Source organism: Phocoena sinus, chromosome 16 (genome assembly GCF_008692025.1).
Source record: "Phocoena sinus isolate mPhoSin1 chromosome 16, mPhoSin1.pri, whole genome shotgun sequence".
NCBI classification, from domain to species: domain Eukaryota; kingdom Metazoa; phylum Chordata; class Mammalia; order Artiodactyla; family Phocoenidae; genus Phocoena; species Phocoena sinus.
The window spans coordinates 8,305,192-8,328,560 of NC_045778.1; the positions used below are offsets into that span (position 1 = coordinate 8,305,192).

Consider the following 23,369-nt stretch of genomic DNA (forward strand, 5'->3'; position numbering starts at 1 on the left):
ATCATTGTTCCTCTTATCATATATGCCCAACTCTTTTGGATACTTACGTTGTCATCTTCTCCCTCGTTAATATAGTCATGCTTTCTTCTTCCACTTCTGTTTTTGTTCTTGTTGTTTCTGCCTTTTAAATATGTCTTAGAAAAGGAACTTTAGTTAGAACTGTTGGATATAGAAAGGAAAGTTCTGGATTAGCTGATAGAAGGCCGTAGCGTCATGGTTATTGCAGATACATCCTTCTCTTGGTTTCCTCATCAGGAAATGGAGGAACAAAGTTTCTTTCATAGTTGCCTCCGGGCTGAAATGCTACATTCTGTTACTTCACCCATTCTTTGAACCCAGCATCACACATCTCATACATTGGTAGCCTCCATCTCTGGTGCATAGACGGTGCTCAGCAGATGTTTGAGATGTAAACACCTGAGACCGTGTTGCTAGCTGGCTATTGTGAGGTTTCTGGTTAATCTCTGTGCTTCCACTTCTTTTCTCCACCAATCTTTATTTTAGACTCTGAGAAGCCCTCACACACTTCCTCATGCACTTTCATTGACTCTCTGATACTTGGTGTATAACTTCTTCTAGTCTTCGGAGTACTCAAGCCCCACGGCTGGTCTGTCCCTTCCTTTTCACCTGTGACTTCAGCCAATTTATCTCTAGTCATTCGGCATTATGTCCTGCCTGTCTTTACCTCCAATCCAGTACTATCCCTCCAGACTGTCTAGAATTATTTTATATCAGAGACTTGATATACAGGAAATATATATTTCTATTTAAAATATATATATTATATTAAATATGTATGTATGTATACAGCATATATTTCTTAAGTATATGCATTTATTTCCTTAATTCTTTACATCCCATTTGATTAAGGAAGGATTTAAGGGAGGTATTACTTAAAATTGACATAATTAGGACCTCCTAGAACTCACATTATAATGGAAGATAACATAATAACCATATATGTCAGTAAGAGAGCACACAGTGATTTCAGGCAATGAATGCTTTGTGGCTTTTAAACTAATTTTTTCATGCAATGAGAGACATAAATTCTGAATGTACTTTCCACGTGTACACACACATACACACACTCTTAACTTTAACTTCTATAGTTTCACACTGCTATTCCTCAGAGGGTTTTTGTTAATCCCCTACCCCCGTGTATGTGTGTGTGTGCGCGAGTATGTATGTGTGTGTGTATATATGTATTATATATGAGGCAAAACACTTAAGAGATATATATACATACATATATATATATATATATATATATATATCTTCAGAAAAGCTTCCTTTTCTCTTTTATCTGTTTTCTCAAATATCTTTCCTCTTAATTGCTTGTATAGTCTCCTGAAGGGGGCATCCTTGTTAACAGAGACTGCTTGGAGTCCAGTGGACCTGGGTTTTCATAGAAGCTTCATCCATTCATCAAAGATTAATTGAGTGTCTGCTAGGGGATATGCCGTAATCTGGGCAATGAGGTGCAGTTGTTACCAGGATGTAGTCCCTGCTCTCATGAAGCTTATGGTTGAGTAAGAGAGACAGGTGGTGTACATAGCAAAGCTAGCCACAGTGCTGTACAGTTATTGCCTCAACCATCTCAGTACACGTTACTGTTAAATCATGTTAGTGATTAGTAAAAAGACTGATAAATTTGACTACATGAAAATTAAAACTTTTAGGATAAATAATATCATTACAAAATAAAAAACAGATGGGAATTTTGTAAAATATTCAATCTATATGAAAGACAAAGGCCTAGTTTCTGTAATATACAGAGTTTTCATAAATGTATAAGAAAAGGGAATATCACCTAATAGAAAAACAGACAACAGATGGCAACAGGTAGTTCACAGAAAAATGAATAAAATAATAAAAGATTCTCAACATGGCAAATAAATAAATGGAAATTAAATTAATAAGTAGAGATCATATTTCACTTATTAGATTGGCACAGACAAAAAAATGGTAATACCCATCATTGGTGAAAATGTTGCAAAGCATCTTCTTGGTGGGAGTATAAACTGATGAAATTCAAAAAAGCCAAACAAACCTCGGTCAACAATACATGTAAAACTTTAAATGTATATATCCTTTTACTCTCAGAATTTCTACTTTAAGAAGTGTATTCTAGAGATATATTTGTGCAACTGTGGAAAGGATGTCCACTGAAAAATTGTTTATAAGTAGCATAAAATTGGAAACAATTTTTCTATCAACAGGGGATTGGTTACATAAGTAATAGTATACCTATAGAGTGTAAAACTGTGTTTTTGAAAATTGAGATAAGTATACCATTGGAAAACTGTATGAAACAGGTTCGGTTTCTGGTCTTTTTAGTATGGCAATCTAGGATATGGGGTTAAGGGGAAAAAAAAGCAAGATGCTTACTGTATGCATAGATAGATTCCAGCTGCATAAAATTAAAAGTATGTAGAGACATATACATTCTTGTATATATATTGGACATTTCTGAAAGGATGCACAGAAAGCTGTTAGGTGGCTGCTTCTTGGGGGAGAGATCTTTTATTTTTCTGTGTGTTATAATGAACATTTATTCTTAACCTATTTACATGTATTACTTTTAGAATTTAAAAAATAGGTAACAGAAATATGTAATGCTAGATAATTGATAATGAAAGGAAAAGTTAATATATTCATTCCAGTTGAGTTAAAAAATAGAATATGTCAGCGCATATAAAGAGAATCTTTTTCAGTATATACATGGTAGTTTTAATAATGGTTGTTTCAGGTGAATAGAATTATGAGAGATTTTGTGGCTTAAATGTTCCTTTGACCACTCTTGATAATCTGTTTTTATTGTAGTGAACACTGATTTCATGCTCAGGAAAAAAATAGTGAATAAAATCTTATGTTGACTGAAGAACCATCTGACACCAGTAGTTTTTATTGAAGTGGGTGTAATCATAAGATAGGTAGACATGTATACGTAAGTGTATATTTCACCTTGGCTGGAGAAGTCTCAGATCGGCAGTACTTGGAGTTCTGTGTGATATTTATATCTCATTGTCCCTCTTTACCCAGCTATCAGAAAGTTTGCTCCAAGTATCGTTAACTTCAAATTTATTAAGCCTCCTCCCGATTCTTGCAAAAAGGTAGACAGTAGGTTCTTTCATGAGGTTATGTGTGAAATAAACCTTCTTCTTTTACTTCAGCAGGTTTCTTTAGCATGGAGAGAAAAGGGAGAAGGTGGGAATGATAATCTGTAACAATTTAAAAATTTGACGTGGATATATTTAATATGTGTTTAAGTGGAGAAGGACAAAGGCAGACTTATGAGCCTGCCATCTGGAAGACCTCAGGATCTCATAGACACCGATGTTCATAGTTTGAAACGCATCGCTGAGGCATGCTTTCATACATCTTTTCTGACATCCACACAATTAATCTACAGGAGGCTTGCGAGCCAGGATGATTTTCTAAAGATGTCCCGAGAAATGCTCTTTGGCAAATTCTCCCTATGATTACTCATGTTATGAAAATTCAAAGTATGAAACAAACAGGATAGACAGCTACTCTTTTAGGATGGGAGAAGTTACCAGTTTCTGAGTCCTTAATAAAATTGGCACGAGACAGATTAACAGGAGAAAAAGAAATAGATTTTAATTCATGCCCGTGGAGGTCATAGAAATGAGACCTAAGAAGTGGCCAGAGCAGGCAGCTTCTATACCTTTTAGACAAAGAAACAATAAATTTGTGAGGAATTGACAGGACAAAGAAACTTGGGTTTTGGGTGCCCAACTAATGAAGAATCTAAGCAGAGTTTGGGCTTTGGGTTGTCAATTATAGAAGTAACAGGGTTTGTTTACAAAGGTTTCTTGACCCAGACTCCCTGTTTCTGGTGGTAAGCTTGTCCTTATACCTCCAGGTGCAGGAAGTGTAAATGAATCTTTCATGTGAGAGATTTATTTCCTGCTTTCGGGGAGACAGAAAGGAGGGTCAGAGTGTCCCTCTTGCTTTGGCCATTTCTTAAGTAACTTTAATTCAAAACACTCAATATGCCATAGAGGCACATTTTGGGGTAGGCTACTCTGGGAAGCCACAGACCACACTCTTAAATTCTTCAACAACATTCTGAGGGTTTTCTTTGTTTTGTTTGTTTTTTATCGTTTTCAAGATTTAGGAGTGTTCACTTGTTAATCTGAATATTATAAATACCTTTCTGGATTATAGTTCTGTTGCCTCCTCATTTGTCTGTGCTGTTCAAGGCCTATTCACTTAGTAACTCTAGGCTTTGAAAGTAAACTCCAAGAGGAAACATAGTTTTATTTCCTGTGTGTCTCCAGCACCTAGAACAGTGCCTGATACAAAGCAGGTAATCAGTATTTGCTGAATAAATTTTTAAAAGTGAGAGTTATCTTGGAAGTCCTTATATCTCAGTCCATCTGTAATTTTCTGATTCTGTTAGTATTTTGAGAAATTTTGAGTCAGAGTTTAAAACACAAAAGCGTGAAGACATGGGGATGTTATGATACTAGTAAGAAATACAGAATAGAGTATTTTTAACAGTAATGATTTTTCAATTAAATGCCAATATTACTTGCATTTCATATTCTGATTGATAAAAGTTTAAGGATTTAATGAGTTACTCAACACCAAAAGAAGTTTGGTTCACTGAACTAGCACTTCCATCATACATGCGCTTAGTTCAAAATATGTTTATAGTATTTAAATTGGGACTTGCCTGGTGGTGCAGTGGTTAAGAATCCGCCTGCCAACGCAGGAGACACGTGTTCGAGTCCTGGTCCGGGAAGATCCCACATGCTGCAGAGCAACTAAGCCTGTGCACGACAACCACGGAGCCTGTGCTCTAGAGCCTGCGAGCCACCACTGCTGAGGCCACACACCACAACTACTGAAGCCCATGCGCCTAGAACCTGTGCTCCACAACAAGAGAAGCCACCGCAATGAGAAGCCCGTGCACCACATCGAAGAGTAGCCCCTGCTCACCCCAACTAAAGAAAGCCCTGCATGCAGCAGTGAAGACCCAATGCGGCCATAAATAAATAAATTTATTTTAAAAAATATATAAATAAATTTTGCACTTAAGACCAAAGTTATTCCGTAAGAGACTGGATACTATTTATTCCTTAAGAAATAACATACCTTCTAAGTTTCAGGCAATGTGCAAAAGTATAATAAGACAGAGCGTCAGTTCTAAAGGAGCTTAGAATATGCTAGAAGAAGACCTGCAAACCATTGTATTATATTCACACTTTATTCAAGCTTATATTTGCAGGGCCAACCATAGTGCCTGATGCATTAACGTTAATATTTCTTAAATAAATGAGGAAAAATAGTATGGCGGGTGAAAGGTCTTAACTTTCTTCCAGACCAATTAGGCAGAAATAACAGAGTATTTTAAGGTATAGGATGCATGAAACAACATTTGTCTTGAGTTTGTTTCTGTACATTGAGGTACAATGTAAAGTTGCCATTGTTCTTTGGCCATGAGAGTGGCGCTCCGAGCCATCTGATAACTACTACCACTGTCAGTATTAATGGTATTGTTTTCCTTTCTCTTTTTAAAAAGAAAGTAACTTTATTGTGTTCTTTAACTTAAAAATGAATGCATCTTCATGATAAAAAACTTAGATAATTGACCAAAAAAAGAAGGTAGAAACGACTTTTAAATGTAACCACCCATTTTGGTGTATAACCTATAAAAAATATTTCTTTGACTCTAAATATAACATTAAGTACACGTAAAACATTTCACACACCCACGTACATACATAAACAATAGCAAATCCCTGCTAGTGGACATTAGCTGTGGCCTCATTCCCTGAAGGTTTAGTTGACTTTGGTCCATGTTCCAGTTTCATGGACTGGGGCGGACTTAAGATTTCCCTTTGATGTCTGTACACTTAGGGGCATTATTTGGTTACACTGTCTCCCACTTGCATGCTTCTTCCTTATTATCTGATGTTTCTCTGAGGTTACATAATATCTTGCTGCAGACCGTCGCCTCCTCACTGGTTCGTACAAACTTCCATTCTTATCCAGCCTTTAGTGAGTTATTTGTTTGCTTGTTTATTTATTTTACAGAATTTATTGTGGCTTCAGAGGGTCGCTGTGCAGAATCGTATCACAGAGCGTGACCCTTTTTCCTCCCAGCTCCATTCATTCCTTCCCCCCACCCCCCATTTTAGAATAAGAAAATTTCCCCTTTTGACCCGGGGAGAGCTCTCCCACCCTTATCAATGTTCCCCAAGGTCTGTTTCTATCCCAGCAACTTATCATGATCTATTTCTCAAAAAGTCAGCTCTCATTCTCTAAGAAATATTCTAAAAAACTCAATTTCTCCATTCTGTGCACGTGCCTATCGAGTATATACATTTACTTCACCAAAATGGGATCGCAGTCTCAGTATTCTTTTATAGCATTTGTTTCCACTGACTTCTGTATTGTGGACATCTTTCCTCGGCAGTGACTGTAAACCTTCATCAGGCTTTAGTGGATGTACTCCACCCTATTGAAGGGATGTGTCATCATCTATTTAGCCCACACTCAAGCTGTTTCCAGTGCTTTGCTATTATAAATAGTGTTAGGATGAGCTTTCTTGTATTTCTCTGTATATTTTTCCATTACTTCAGAAACTCAGCTGATTTTTTCACGGGTAACTTGCTGAACTATAATAAGTCACACACTCTGTTTATTTGGGAAACATACTCTGCACGTGTACACACATGCACACACACATTCATAATGTTCAGGAGGCATTCTGTTTCACTGAGTTCAATTTTCTTTCGATTAGAAGTACATACAGAGTCTATTGAGATCATCATCTGTTTCATGTGACTTATTAACAGATTTCCTAATACATTTCTGTCTCACTGGAGTATTGAAGCCCCACTTGAGTTAATGCTGCTAATGCACTGCTGAATATGGTTGTAAATACCATCCTTGTATAAGACTTTGGGATCTGCTTTCATAGGTAAGAGTTCCCTCTAGTTTTCCTTTTGTTAAAAATTGTTTATTGGAGTCTAGTTGATTTGAAATGTTGTGTTAGTTTCTGCTGTACAGCAAAGTGAATCAGTTATACATATACATATATCCCCTCTTTTTAAGATTCTTTTCCCATTCCCTCTAGTTTTCTTATATGCATACTCTCTTTGGTAGGCACTGATATCAGAGTTATACTGTCTTTGTAAAAAAGTAGGGAGGTTTTCTTTCTTTACTTTGGAACAGTTTATTATAGAAATGACTTAATTCTTGAATGTAAAAAAAAGTTTTTGGTCTTTGACATACTTCTCAATGTTACTCGTGGTTTGTTACTCTATTTAGATTTTCTTCTTTGGTCAATTCTGGTGAAAAAAGATATATTTGGAGGCCATCCTCTTACCTAAATGTTCAAAAATTCCAGTACAGAGATATATAAGGTGGCTGTGTTTATAATTCCTTTTTCTTCTTAACTTTGTTCTTTTTCTCTTTTCTTCTTGATTAATGTCATTGGTATATAGCTTATAGTTAAAAAAAGAATCCTTGACCATATTGATCAATCATATTTCAATTTATTACATAGATCACTTCTACTATTTCTAACATTAATTTCTGCTTTTATTGCTCTGTTTTTCCTATTCTACTAGTATTTTTGATATTCTTTTTGTATATATATATATATATTTTTTTTTTTTTTTTTTTTTGCGGTACGCGGGCCTCTTATTGTTGTGGCCTCTCCCGTTGCGGAGCACAGGCTCCGGACACGCAGGCTCAGCGGCCATGGCTCACGGGCACAGCCGCTCCACAGCATGTGGGATCTTCCCGGCCCGGGGCACGAACCCATGTCCCCTGCATCGGCAGGCGGACTCTCAACCACTGCGCCACCAGGGAAGCCCCTTCTTTTTGTATATTTTGAAAGGAGTGTTTAGTTAACATTTTTCACCCTGTTACTTAGCAATTAAAGTGTTTAGTTTATTTTTCCTTAAGTACAGTTTTTACCATCGACCACTGATTGTATAAGGTAGCATTGCTATTTTTGATGTTTACTAGATATTCTAAAATTGTGGTATTGATTCCCTCATTGACTACAAAATTATTTAGGAGAGAGTTTAAATTTTTATGTAGGTTTTATTTTTATTTCTGCTTTTCTTACTAATTTCATATTTTTTTACATTGTTGCCAGAGAACATAGTCTGTACACCATTTTTGTTTGTAGTAAGTTTAATGAAGTTTTCTTTGTGGCTTACTGTATGATTTTCTTAAACGTTCCATGGTTTATTAAAAGGGTTTATTTGTGTGTTATTAGTTTCTTCAAGAATTACCTTATCGGTAACATTTGACCTCTAGAAAATAGTTAATATCTTTAATTTTAAAAACCAGAAGTCAAAATTAAAGGAGTGGGTTAAATTTTAAACAAATGAAACTCTACAAAGGTTCAAAAACTTCACCGTATACTTTCCCCCAGTTGCTGCTGTTCTACAGATATTCCTACAGGTTAAAATTAGAAGTCCCACTGAGCATGTAGGACTCCTCATTCCTTTACTACACCTCATCCTTGACACACTTGTCCCTCTGTGTGTGTGTGTGTGTGTGTGTGTGTGTGTGTGTGTGTGTAGCTGGTTCTTCTTGGTCCCAGAGCTGGAAGAGAGCCTAAGTAATTGAATACATCACGTTGTAATATTTGTACAAGTGTTATGGGGGCTCCATTCACAAAAGAGCTTTTCTCATGCAGTTGCAAGAACTGAAGCCTTCCTGTCTTTTCTGTCATTATTTCTTTTCTTACTTTCAGGCCAGGTAACAACTTTTTGGGGGAGGAAAGAGGAAATGTGAAGGAAGTCTTTAAGTTTAATTGAACTTTGTTGCTACAGGGTCTCCTTTGTTTTGCTCTTAACAAGGAGATGAACAGGTGGTATTCTCAAACTTCAGTTCTTCAAACTGTTTCCTAGCACTACCAGATTTTAAATAGTGATTTTTCTTATAGCAACATCTTTTTCACATTAAACATATTTTTTATATAAAAATCTCATCAGCCCTTTATAAACAGTTATACAGTTTCTGAACAATCTTATGGGTATAAGAGTAGAATTTACATAAAATATTTACCACATTTGCTTTGAAAGAAGTGAATGATTTAGAAACAATAAAAGTTTTAAATTGAGTATATCAGTTGGGTTGAAAGAGATCCTAAGGGTCACATAGGAATTTCATGTAAGATGGGTTATTTGGTCAAAGAAGTGTAGAAAAACACTAGGTTAAGCAAAGTTAGAATAGATGACTTTATTGCAGGGGTTAGTCCTTAGAGTCTTTAATGTGCATTGTGAATCTCTAAATGGAAAGAAGAGATACAGGGGGAAAAATGGTTTTCAAACTTACTAGCCCTCTGCCCTCCCATCCTCTTTTTCCTGTAACATTTAATGATATCTTTTTGCATGTCTGTTATAGTTACCAGTTCTATCTCCTAGTATTTTGTGCCACATTTTCTGGTAAACTGATGTTATCTTAACTTCTTCATTATATAGGTGAGAAAATTGAGCTCTAGGGAAATTAAATAATTTAGTCTTACAGCTAATTAAAAGAAAGGAGTATTAGAATCCAAGTGAGGAAACTCCCAGGACACTGGTTTTTCCATTACCCTTCATTATGACTTTCCAATATGAAATGTTACTTTCTCAAAACATAGTCCTTCTAATAAGCAGTATTTTTTTCAGTCTCCATTAATAAATATCAATTCTTTTTTTAGTGTCTCAATTTTTGTGTATGTATATATGTGTGTATTTGCGTTTTAGGTATAAAATAAAGGTATTTTGTTTTCGATCCAACATTTTATGGCTACTATTAGCTTACTTTGGTTTTGAACTAGAAAATCACGTAACTGTGAAATCTGCTTTTTGTTTTGCAGCGGCTCTAATTAGAGGAAATCGTAAAAACTGTGCTCAATTTTCTGGCTCCCTCGACTGGTTAATCAGCCGATTGGAAAGACTGGAAGCTTCTTCTGGTATGTTTTCCACTATCTCCTTTTTATGATATATTTTTCCTTTTTTTTTTTTTTTTTTCTATTTTATGTCCCTTAAGACAATAAAAACTGAGATTCAGTGCAATATAAACGTTTTCCTTTTACTAGGTTAGAAAGTTTTCTGATTGCTAAAATCATTGGTATTTTCATTAGTTATTTCTGAAAAGCAGTCTAACCGTATCTTCATTTACATTTAAAAAAGAATGAATTTCGGAAAGCCACTGAAGAGCCAGAATTCCCATTACTTTTCAAGTCAGTTATTCCTGATGTACTTACAGTACCATACAGGTAAAAGGATTGGTTTGGGTGAATTGTTTCTGTTCTTTAAGTGAATTGAATTTGAAAAAAGAGGATTGGTTTGGAATTCACATTTTTAACTTGTCTTCAAATGATTATGTGGACAGGTTTGGAAAACAAATTAGTTTTCCAAATCATGTAGCACAATAGTTTATTTTAAAGGGATTTAATAAATACCAGTAAACAGTCTGCATCATTGTAAAATAGTTAAAGGCAGTAAATCTGATACGTCTGTCTCTAACAAGTATGTTCCTTTTACGTTGTTGTGGAGATGTACCTGTGCTTACCGGGCCTGCCTGAACTCTGGCACCGCAGATTGCCTCAGGGACACCCCAAACTGAATCTATTGCTCCTCCACCTGTTTACCTAGGGTTCCGTTAGCTGCCCTTCTATAGCACTACTGCCCATTTCTGTTATTTATTTTTCCTCTCCATCTCCTACATTAGTAGTGAACTCCTTGAAGGTAGGGCCTCAGGTTTTATTGATCTTTGTATTCTCTGGACCTGCCATACCATCTGGCACTTAGTAGGGGCTTAATAGTATTTGTTGATTGAATGAATGACAGTTTGAATTCACTTAATAATATACCTGTCAAGACAGAAATAATTCCATGACTTTTCATGATGAAGACCCATTCAGGGACAGGTTTGTTGGAATTGAATGGATAGAGAGGTAGAAGAACAGATAGCTCTGGTCAAAGGAGGTTCCTTTTAAGTTGCAGAGTGAAATTTCAAAGTTTAAGATTCAGGAACTTAAATCTAAGTTAAGAGAAATTTGAGTAACAATGAGTTCTGATGCATTCCTGGATTGTTGGGTGGCAAAAATAGAAAAGGAGATTGTTGAGGTAAAAAAGGTGCAAGAATTATAAGACAAGGGTTTTCAGGGTATCACAGCATGAATGAGATGACTATGAATCAATATGGAATATATTCAGTAAGGAAAAACTGAATAGCTACTAGGAGGAAGTGATCAAATAGTAGTAAGATGATGGCAGGGATTGCAAAATGGATAACTTCCTCGTTCAAAGCATCTAGAATTGTTGGAAAGCTCCAGTAGATACAAAAAGTATGCTGGTCTCTTTCCCTGGCCCATGGAGTATCTGGAAAGAGAAAGGAACAGAGCAACCTTCAGGATGCAGTATGAATTCTGGGCAAATCAGCTGCTTCACTTTTTAAAAAATGCACAGCAAAAAAAACTCAAAGGAAAAGAGGAGAGAGAGAGAAGGAAAGAACAGAGCAGAGCATCCTTTAAGCTTGTTACAGGACCAAACTTGGGTTCGTTCACTGGGGTGTAGTAAAGCCAGTCTACCGACACTGGGCTGTGGTGAAGGAAAGTGCAGCGTTTATTGCAGGACACCAAGCCAGGAGAACGGGCAGCTCGCTCTCAAAAGACCCAAGCTTCCCAGTGGCTTTCAGGGAAGGCATTGTGAGGGAGAGGGCTGCAGGGTGTGGGATCAGCTCATGCACGGGTCTCGGATTGGTTGGCATCAAGGTGAAGTTTCAAGCATCATCAACCTTCTGGTCTCAAACACTGTTGAGTGTATGCACTTGCGGTCAGCAATTTTCATCTCGTTGGGGTCCGCTTCCTATAAAAACAATCTAGGAATGTGTGTTGGGCCTTCATCTGTATCTTTCAGGGAACTGGGAGTTCTGTGATTCTACGTGACAGATTTATAGTCTACATTGTTACTAGTTTCTGGGCCCAAGGCTGTTCTTTGTTTCTGCATCTTCACATTTCCTAATCTTGAACTCTTGAGCCAGCCTTTTGAGACTTAAGGTCGGCCTGGGAGACTAAAGCAAAAGCCTTTCACTTCAAAGGACAGGGACACAGAGGCTTGCATATGGTTTCAGGCTCAGCCACACAGAGTCCAATGTTTACAGTCTTCAGTTCAGTCAGTCATAGGCACAGTTCTAATGCCTACAAATCGCTACTTGCTGTGATCATTTCCCAATCCAGGTGTTGGTCGCAGGCATTTCTACTTAAAATAGAAGACTTGTGCCCTGAGAGAGCAGGGTGAAAGTCAAGAGTAGGAAGGACCCTTAGAGAATGCTTCACCTAACATTCTCACTTTGGAGGAAGAAAATTGAGGCATAGAACCTTGAAACGACTGCTTTGAGATGCTAGAATTAATTTTTACAGCCAAGATGAAAACCAGCTCCCTCACAGTCAGGCTTGAAATATGTTCACTATACCTTGTAGCCTCCTAGTTTTTAAGTATATAAAATTTTTTTCACTGAACAGGTTTCTCTGCTGTAGCTACATTTATTCTTTTAGTGAACTGCGTTTTTTCCCCAGAGGAAGTAGAATGTTGCTTAGTTTTTAAAAGAGACAGTAACAATAAGGACATGCATATATATGTATATGCACACACAGAAATAATATAAATGTATTTCAATCATGCTGTATTGTTTACTGAGTGCTTCCGTATGCATCATCTTCGTTTCTCTCTGTCTGGGATTGCTGAATACACACTCTCCTCTGCTTGTCAGTCTCCCAGCTGTACGAGTAGCTTCTGTGTCTGTATATGAGCAGCAGAGCAGAGCTGGGGGTCTACGAGCTCTCAGTTGCCTTCAGAAAAGGGCAATGGACAAAACTCAAAATAAACTGGTGCAAACTTAAGTAGAAATCTGATGAAGACATGAAAAGAGTCAGCAAAAGGATGTGTTAGGGAAAAAGCTTACCTTAGTTTGGGTTCCACCAGGAGTAGAGCTTGAGACAAGGGTCGAAGGGCAAGTTTATCTGGGGCGTGAGTGGACATGAGCCAAGGTAGAGAAGGGGCCAGAGAGGGTGCGTTGATAAGCAGGTTACCGCCGTGGGACTCTGGCGCTACTTGGGGGCGGGGTGATTCTGCGGACCCGTGCCTTAGAGCTATCCCACCTGAGCGGCGAGGGGGGTGGAGTGTTAATAACCAGCTTCTCATTGGTTGGTGCTGCCCCCTGGAGACGTTAGTTCTGGGGCTCCTCCGGCTACCGCTGTGGTCACAACAAATCTCGAAGCAAAGAAATGCAGACGCTGGCAGCTGGAAATCAGGCAGTGTTCACTGAATGGAGAGGATGAGAGTCTGACCAGGGCCCCGGCAGCATCTGCTACCCAGCCAACTGCGCTTTCACTATACGATATAAAGAGGCAGCTGAGTTTTTGGTTCACATTTAGCATTATCTAAAGTTGACCAGTATCGCTGCTGCATAAAGCCTTCTTAGAATATCTGATCAGTTTTTAAGAACAGCCACTATGAATTTCTTGCAGGGCAGGGGAGATAAATCGGACATTGGCCCAGACTTCATGTGTGACTGTGTCTCTGGGCCAAATTTAATTGAAAAGACAAAAGACTTGTATGAGCAAGTACACTGATTGAGTTGATGTATTTCTGAAGGCTGGGTGTTTCTTTAGGATGTTCTTAACCCTTGAAATACTTTTTGAGCATTTCAAGAGATGGCTAAGAACAGTCCGCTGGTCAGGAGGCTGCATATTTTTTCTAAGTCTTATTTTTCACACAGTCTATCCCCCCAGATAGTTTTGCAGGGATCAAAATGGCCTTCTTAGGGATTCCTGCCAATTCCTCCCACTCTTAGCCAGTGCCATGAATGAAGTCCCTCTGGGGCTAAGCAGGATGAGGGGCTTTGAGTGGTCGTGAGTTGCCAGAGCTTTGCGCTCATGTCCAATCCAGCTTTTGCTACCTGGAAACATGATAGTTTAAAGCTTCCAAAGATGGCACAGCTATTTCTTGCAAAGCATAAGCTCATCATTTTTCAAAGGGAAAAATTTGTAGCCAGTGGAATAATTTGTCCCAGAATCTTGTGTGTAGGAAACTCTTCCACCTTAGTATCTACTTAGGTGTGAGCAATTGAGTTAGAAAGAATATGAGTTCACAGGATATTATATGAGATCCACTGTTAGGGATGCAGAAATCACAGCTAACCTTTTTAAGTGATACCAGAAATTCATACAACACTAATGCTAACAGAGAAATGGACAGTGTTCCAGGAGATAGCCATGGAGAAGGCAACTTTAGCTCTTGATTGAAAGCTTTTGATTTTGCAGAAAGTCAGCTATGTTAAACCCAGGAGTTTCTGTACCTGAACCTTATAAGAAGCACTAAATCAGAATCATGATGATACTGGAGACCTTTTAAAGAAAATCTTTTATGATAGCTGTTGGGATCAGTATGTGTTTGACTCTGTAAGCCCACACCATACTCATCCATTTGCATCCAGACATTCACCTAGAGCGCATTACAATGATTGGTGTTTTTAATAATGATCTTGGGTCATCAGGATATATAAATTATGTTTAATGCTGTTGGGTCACTTAAGACAGGGAAGCAGAGAATACATTTTTCAAAGATATCCCCTCTAAATGTTTGAAATCATGTATTAGAAATTAAAGGTTACTAATTTAATAGTTAGCTAAGGGGCTTCCCTGGTGGCACAGTGGTTAAGAATCCACCTGCCAATGTAGGGATCATGGGTCCAGCGCTGGTCCGGGAAGATCCCACATGCCGCGGAGCAACTAAGCCCGTGCACCACAACTACTGAGCCTGCTCTGTAGAGCCCGCAAGCCACAGCTACTGAGCCCGCGTGCCACAACTACTGAAGCCCACGCGCCTAGAGCCCATGCTCCACAACAAGAGAAGCCACTGCAATGAGGAGCCCGCACACAGCAACAAAGAGTAGCCCCCGCTTGCGGCAACTGGAGAAAGCCCGCGCACTGCGATGAAGACCAATGCAGCCAAAAAAAAAAAGAATAAAATAAATAAATTAAAAAAAAATAATAGCTAAGACCCTTGTCAAAATTACTCACTTTTGAATGATGCTAGAAAACTTAGTATACAGCCATACTTCTTGCTTTCTCAGTAAAGTTTTAAGTTGTAGCTGGAAAGAAAAAAGAGGGGACAGAGGTCCGGATTTGGAGGGCTTCCTGTATTTTGAAATATCTCACCAGCAATATGAAAAATGAAGAAAGAATTCCCCCAAAGTAAAGTCCAAATAAATGAGAACGTTCTTTTCTGAATGCAAACATGATCCAAGTCGCTAGGTTATCCAAAATCTGTGTCCTTTTCAGAATGCTTTTCTAAAAATCCATGTGTGAGATTTGATGGCAAATTACATTTCTAGAAAATGTTTCTTGAAAAAAATCGACTGTCTCATATTTGAGAAAAAAAAATGTAGTGCTTTGCAACATAGAATTGATTTTATAATCATTTTCCAAAGTTACCATTTAACCACATTACTAATTTCTAGCAGTAGACATTAAAGTGTGAAGGCTACTGGAAGTGACCAGGCTGAGAGCATCCCTGGCTTTTATAGAGAGATGGCTTTGTAGGCCAGGGATTTAAACCCCAGAAAGGAGCATGATATACAGAGGTGGTCTCCCTAGGCTTTAATTAACCAGCCACCTGAATATTTAGATGAGAAACATGTGAACATGTGAAAGGTTGATTGCCCAAGGGCAGGGGTCAGTTGGCACCTGTTTTGGTCACTTCCCTGACCTTGGAGGGCTGTAGTGCTCTCCTGACATTACTCCACACTGGCCCCAGCGGCCTGGGCTGCTGCTGCCGGTTTTGCAGCCAAGGGCAAGCACTTGTTTTATGGCAGCCTTACACTTGTCTCGCCTGTCCTGGGTGCCTGGCCTCCATCCATGCTGCAGTTGCCACCTCCCACCAATTGGAGAGAGCCTTTGTCTCCCAGGGGTTTTCTTGGGCGGTTCCTGGAATTCACGTTTCCATCCTGCTTCCTTAGACTCTCCACGGTTGGTTTGGAGATGGGAGTGTTCCCCACTTTTACTTATTGTACTTTTCTCAGCGCACAGCCCTTTAGGGTGGCATTCTACAAAATCCTGGTTAGCGAGAGGAATAAAAGAGGAAGTCTTGTCTCAGAGAAACTATATTATCCAGGGAGGGCTCACTTGCGAAAAACTGCTTATTAAAAACAAAACCACACCCACGGTGATCTCTGCATTTCACCTGGTCGGTTTCTAGTCCTCTTCAGGTACTGAACTTGTGTCTCATTGTCATGGACAGAACTGACGTTTCTGCGCTTTTTCGTTTTTTTCAAAAAATTTATCGGAGTATAATTGATTTACATCAGCTCTCCTGCTCTGCTGCTGATAGATGACTGTTTAATGCCAGTGTCTCGTCTGTTTGAGTTTTGCTCATGCCATTCTGGTTATTAAATATTCTTTAGCGTCATCTTTGGTGAAGTAATGACACTGTGTCACTTGCAGTATGGCTCTATTTCATGCTCTTTCCCTTCAGGATAGGTGCCCCTCTGGTGGGGGGAAGCAAATGATTATGTGCAATTGTATTCTTCTAATACCATGAGGGGGAATAATAACCCTTTCATATAAATAGACCAGCTCAGTTGACAGAGAGTCGTAGAATTTCTGAGGTGGAAGTGATTTTGGGCGGTATCTTAACCCGGCTAGCCTTCTTGGGCATCACTGCACTGTGTCCCCTCTTCCTTTGGCTCTCTTGAATCACATCACACAATGCAGTTTAGAAGTGAATGATCTAAAATACTACTCTCCATCATGTGACTAAGTATTTTGAAGTTCTCTGCCAGTACTTTCTGATATTCTCTGGTCGGAAGCAGTTGCTTACCCTCCTAAAACTATATCCACTTTTAGATGCATTTTTAAGCTGTACTTTACTCCGTGCATATTGATATATCTCAGGACTGCACTTAACACCCTATCTGAAATTGTGGTTTTTCATTAAATAATGTATCGTGTAACTTTTCTCCTTCCCCTTTTTTTCACACTTGCCAAGTATCAGAATTAGTTTATTCTATCCCTTTGTATTTGTTTCTTTTGTGCTTATCGGAAAGAATGCCCCTGACTTGTCCTCATGCTGCAAGAGAACTTTCAAAATTGACATAAAGCTCAGGCAGATGCTATGATCATTTTACATTTCTGCCCCAAAAATAATTTTCTCAATAAATATTTGCTGCTTTGAGGCAAGTATCTTTTTGAAGAGTTGATTAATCTGTATTTCTCTTGTCCTGGAGAAATCCATCTTGAAGATGCCGAAGTGTGTACATCTTCTAAATATTTATTTAAGAGGCATTAGAGCACTTAATTACATCTGCCAGAATTTCTATAGATACTAATATTTCACAGAGAGACACAGTTGTTGGATTTGTCTACATTTTAATGACTGTATTGTGTGGCCAAGGAAATCTTAATTTAGGGCACTGTGCTGAGAGCGTCATATGTATTATTTCACTGGATTCCCCCAGTAACCCTATAAGGTATGTTCCATTATAATTTCCATTTTATAAATGAAGAATCTGAGGATAAGAAGCTCAGAGGTAATTTTTTTAAGATCAAAGAAAGTAATGGAGTTAGAATTGAACTTGCATGGTCTGTAAACTTGACAAGAGCAGGGCTTGTATCAATTTTTGCTCTGCACTTTACTCATACCCAGGACCTAACACTGAGAATGGCCCATTTTATGTACTCAGTGATAAATGAACAAATAAATGAAAAAAAATAAATAGCAAGGTAAGATTGTCTTAAAGTATTGATGGTGTCTTGTCTGGCACTCAGCACTTCATAGGCCTTGAGACATGACAGTTCATACAAACATTTATATAGCATAAAATTTCTAACATTATTATTTAACTCTGTTGTATCATAAACTGCCTTTAATTGACATTTTCTTTTCTTCTTTTAGCTGTCCTTTAACTTCTCTAGTTTGTCTATCTTTTATAAATCATTGCTCCCTAAACTGAAGGCAGCAAACCATCAGAGGCCTAACTAAGGCAGGATGGTACATTATAATTACATTACTCATTTTATGTGTTTTATTTCAGCTTATTTACCATGGGAAACTTTGGATTCATGTTCATCTTATCTTCCAAGAAAATGCCCTAGGTCCAACTTTTTTGTTCTTCTTGCTAAGGCATTCCTAATGTTCTACCTTTCTGTATATGAATAACAGTGTAACAATACCTTTACCTTGACTAACTTCCAGTTTTATTAATTTTCCTCTCATGTTCCTATTTTTGTCAAGTTCTGTTATATTTTAATCTCATTCCTGTCACTTTCCTCTCCCTCTCAGCTTTATGTTAGCTCAGGATTTAATGAGACCATTTTCTTCTCTAGCCTCAAAACCATTATTTTTAAATTTTAAGTATATGCCATTATGTGTTTTCCCAATTTGGCTTGTGACCATATCTCTTAAGATCATTATTTTTAAGCCTTTATATATTTTAATATTGATGTCAATTTAAATCATTTTTCTTTCTCTATTTGAGTGAGATACAGAAACCCTATTTAGGGTGACTTCTTTTTATTTCACAAGTTAGCCCTCTGTTACGGAAAGAAAGCAAAATTTATATTACTTTTTTTTTTCTTTTCTCCCTCTCTATTTGTTTTAAAAAGTGAAAAAAATAAATTTAGCAGTTCATCTCATACTGAAACTGAAATGGTTCCTTGAATTCAAATTTATACCCATAAAACGGTAAAATAACAAGTTATTCCTTTCTCAGCGCTTCAATCTGTAACCTGCAAAATTCACTGTAAATGTTAAAAAAGATGTGTTGTAATTATGGTAAATACTGGTTCATTATTCAACTCCTGCTGTTTGTTCTGGGTGAGGGCCAACTGAGCTCCCAACCAGTTCAAACTAGAATCTTCTGCCATTTCTAGTTCCATGTTCATGCCCACCCATGAAAGAAGGATGGCTTGGATGGGATATGTGAGTTGTGACTCCTTGGCAGTTTAGTTTAAATTAGTGGAACAAAACAACAGATGTGTGTCTCTACAGAACCCTCTCAAATGCACAGGCCCAGGTACAAATGCATCCCTTTACACCTGTCATATTCTTTCTTTCATGACTTCACATTTGGTGTGTACCCCAAAAACCTCCCAGACTCCTCGGACGTTTAGTCAACATGGCGCTAGCTGGACTTGTCTTCTGCTCTCTCTAACCAGTGATTATTTGCATATTTTTCTTTTCTCATAATGGTAATAATATCATGAGAAGGGATTCCTGTCCACCAGGAGTGCTTTATGTCTTATTTTAGCATTCATAAGGTTGTAAGGCTACTTGGTTAATCTTTCACTGTATTTTTGGCCCAACAGTCCTGCTGTCTCAAGAAAGAAAAATTTTCTGCCGTTGAGTCTACTTGCCCTTCTTGCTCTCTTACCGCAGTCCCAGATATACTACCTTAACTAATTTTATTTTAATAACTAACCTTTATTTCATTTCTTCCTGCTGATCAATAAATATTTTCCCTGAATTTTTCTTCTAATCAGTGTTGTCCATTCGGCATTTCCCTACCTTTTCCTATTTTTTTAATTTTTAGCCTCTGTTTAAAAAAAAGCATATTTATAATGTTTCCCTGTTGATCCTTTTTATTTCACTTTATTTGTCTTTTATGTTATTTTGTTACAACCATAAAATAATAGCAGGTGATCATATAGCACTGCTCGGATCCGGGCCCTGTTCTAAATGCTTTCCACATATTCTCACAACAGACCCCCAGGGAGGGCACCATTATTGTGCCCATGTTAGAGACGAGGACACCGGAGCATAGAGAGGTTAAGTAATGTGCCTAAAATCTGCCAGGACTAAAATCTGGGTACGTTGGCTTTAGACTGTGTTTGTAACCAGTACATAAAACAGCAGAATACTAACGGTATCTCATTATTATATTTCCTCATTAAGCCTTGTAAATATTGAGTAGACAAGTCCCTCTGTTACAAGCATGACAGTCTACTGCATATCTTGTTACTGCATCCGGAAACAATCTCCCATAACCTCTATAGAGAGCTTTGGTCTGCTTGTTTCACATTTGTGTGTTTTCATGTTTTTTTTTTTTTCTGTCATTTCCCAGTGTCTTTCCCCCAGTCTTCTTCCTTGTTGTGTCACTTTATTTAAATTTCATTACCCAGGACGAAAATAGAAATTTCCTTATTTCCTTTTGCCTTCAGTGAGCCCTGGGGACACTAATAATAAGGTCTGACCAAAACGTTGCAAAAAATCTTAACTCCTAGAAAGAGAGAAAAGAAAAAAGCAGGCTGTGGTTGGAATAATTTGGAATTCATGGTTTCTCTCATTATAACTGTCACCGATCCTGCAGTGGATACCACCCTTCTGTGTGTTTTGCATGTGCCCTGTCCCCAGTGTTTCCTTAACTAGGGAGCAGTGTGATTCACACCAGTTAGCGCCCAGGTTGAAGCCTCCCTGTTTGCTCACCACTAGCTTAGCCCAAGGGGTTTCCATGCTGAAATCTTCAGCTGAGGCCATGGACTCCTTCTGGAGTTGCTTGCAGTAGAGATGTAAGTGATAATTCCTTTCTCTCAAATCTGAATCACACCCATGTTACCCCTAATGCATTGAGAACTAGGTTCCATCTAAACCTACATCTACCTCGGTGTTCTGGGATTATTTTAATATTGTTTTATTTTGCAAAACTCTTGTGACCATAGGTGAGAAAATAACGTCCTGGGGGGATTGACATTGTGCTTTCCAGGTCAATTGGTTCTCCTTGTTGTCCTGTGACGACACTGGGAGCACAAGTACCATGGCTTTGCTCTAGCTTCTCATTGGCCTCCTATGCTGGAGTGGCTCCAAGTCTGATTCTATTCACTCCTTCTCTCAAGTGGACAAGGTTCACCAGGGAGCTTGTGCCTACTTGGTCTGAGGTGGAATCCCCAGACTAGATTCCTCCTGGTAGGTAAAGTCAGACCAAATACAGCACTTCTGCTCTGTGGCTTGTTTCCAGTTTTTCCATACAGACCCTCGACAAATTTTGTCCAACCGTGGACAGCGCTGGGCATGACCCGTGAATAGAAAATAGCACAGTCAACTTTGACCCCAGATGGAGAGCTTCCCCAGTTTGGGAAGCCAGGTAACAAACGTGTAAGTCTATCGATAAAAAGCAAACTGGGCCATTGTACTTTGATTACAGAAAACAAGTTGAGGAACATTCTCTACCATCCCAGCACTTGGGTGCTCCCATTACCATTAAGTCCTTTCCAGCCATTTTGTTATATCCTCAGAGATTTTTCTTGCTCTTGAGAATATAAATGATTCAGAAAGTCACAGCCATAAAAGTTTTAAGGCAAATAGCTGAATGTTGCTTGTATTATACGTAGAATACCTCGCCCCTCAATTTTGCATTAGGCACAGTTAAACCAGTCCCTGCCCTTAAGGGCTCATTGTCTCATGGGAGATTGAAATGAAAGTAAATAATTTTAATAAAATGTGATCAATACTGCAAAGAAGGAATAATTCATCCCCAGACGTTAGTAAAGGCTCACCAAGTGAGGTGACTTTTTGCCTTTGCAAGATGGTTCAGATTTTGCAGTCTCAGAAAAGGAAAGTGTGTTGAAATCTGAGATTAATATGCACGAAGGGGGGCTTCCCCGGTGGCGCAGTGGTTGAGAGTCCGCCTGACGATGCAGGGGACACGGGTTCGTGCCCCGGTCCGGGAAGATCCCACATGCCGCGGAGCGGCTGGGCCTGTGAGCCATGGCCGCTGAGCCTGCGCTCCACAGTGGGAGAGGCCACGACAGTGAGAGGCCTGCGTACCACAAAAAAAAAAAAAAAAAAAATATATATATATATATGCGCGAAGGGTTGAAGGTGAGAAAGATCCTACAAGCTCCACCAGGGCTTTGCAGGCCTTGTTTACTGCTCATCCCCGTTGCTTGAAACAGTGCCTGGTAGGTACTTAATAAATATTTATGATTAATATTTATGTAAAATTATGTGTTAATCATTCTTTGTAGGAGGAAGTGGTGGGAATTGAGGCAATAAAGGAAGGTTAAACCATCTAGAAGAGGGACTGACATGCTTTTAATGTATTGTTGAATTTGTTTCGGTTATATTTTGTTGAGGATTTTTACATCTGTGTTCATCAGGGATGTTGACCTGCAATTTTCTTTTCATGTGGTGTCCTTGTCTGTTTTTGGTATCACAGTAATGCTGGCCTTATAAAATGAGTTCAGAAGTGTTCCCTTCTCTTCTGTTTTTTGGAAGAGATTGAGAAAGATTATATTAATTCTTCTTTAAATGTTAAGTAGAATTCATCAATGAAACCAACTGGTCCTGGACTTGTGTTTGTTGGGAGGTTTTTGGTTACTAATTCAATCTTCTTACTATTAATCAGTCTACTCACAATTTATGTTTCTTCATAATTCAGTTTTGGTGTATTTTATGTTTCTAAGAATTCATTTTTTAAACATATTTCCCAATTTGTTTCTGTGGTATCAGTTGTACATCTCCTCTTTCATTTATTTATTTGAGTCCCTTCTCTTTTTCTCTTGGTGAGTCTAGCTAAAGGTTTGTCTGTTTTGTTCATCTTTTCCAAAAGCCAGCTTTTAGTTAAATTGACCTTCTCTGTTGTCTTTTAGTCTCTATTTCATTGATTTCCACTTTGATCTTTGTTATTTTCTTCCTTGTACTGACTTGGGCTTTGTTTCTTCTTTTTCTAGTTTGTTGAAGTGTAAAGTTAAGTGGTTTATTTGAGAATTTTCTCATTATAGGCATTTATCACTGTGAAATTCCCTCTTAGAACTGCCTTTGCTGCGTCCCATAAGTTTTGGTATGTTGTATTTCCATTTTCATTTGCTGTTCTGTTTTTTGCTTTTTCTTTTGATTTCCTCTTTGATCCACTGGTTGTTGAGTAACCTGTTGTTTGATCTCCACATATTTGTGACTATCCCAGTTTTCTTCTTGTAACTAATTTCTAGTTTCATACCATTGTGGTCAGAAATGATGCTTGATATGATTTTAATCTTCTAAAATTTATTAAGACTTGTTTTGTGGCCCAGCATATTATCTATCCTGGAGAATGCTCCACGTGTGCTTGAGAAGAATGTGTTTTCTGTTTCTTTTTGTTGGAATGTTCTGTATATGTTAGTTCAGTTCATCTGGTCTAGTGCGTCATTTAAGGGCAATTTTCCTTACTGCTTTTCTGTCTGGATGATCTGTCCATTGATGAAATTGGGCCATTAAAGTCTCCTACTATTGTACTGCTATCTGTTTCTCCCTTTAGGTCTTTTTATATTTGCTTTATATATTCAGTTGCTTCTATGTTGGGTGCATAAATATGTACAAACATTATATCCTCTTGTTGGATTGACCCCT

At 38.2% G+C, this 23,369-nt stretch overlaps 1 protein-coding gene across 1 annotated transcript in view; it reads left to right on the forward strand.

Moving 5' to 3' along the window:
• Window positions 1-23,369, forward strand: part of RYR2 (ryanodine receptor 2) — a 644,069-nt gene that overhangs the window by 283,269 nt on the left and 337,431 nt on the right. Inside the window, 1 exon segment of the mRNA XM_032609082.1 lies at window positions 9,860-9,955. Coding sequence (XP_032464973.1) covers window positions 9,860-9,955 — 96 coding nt within the window.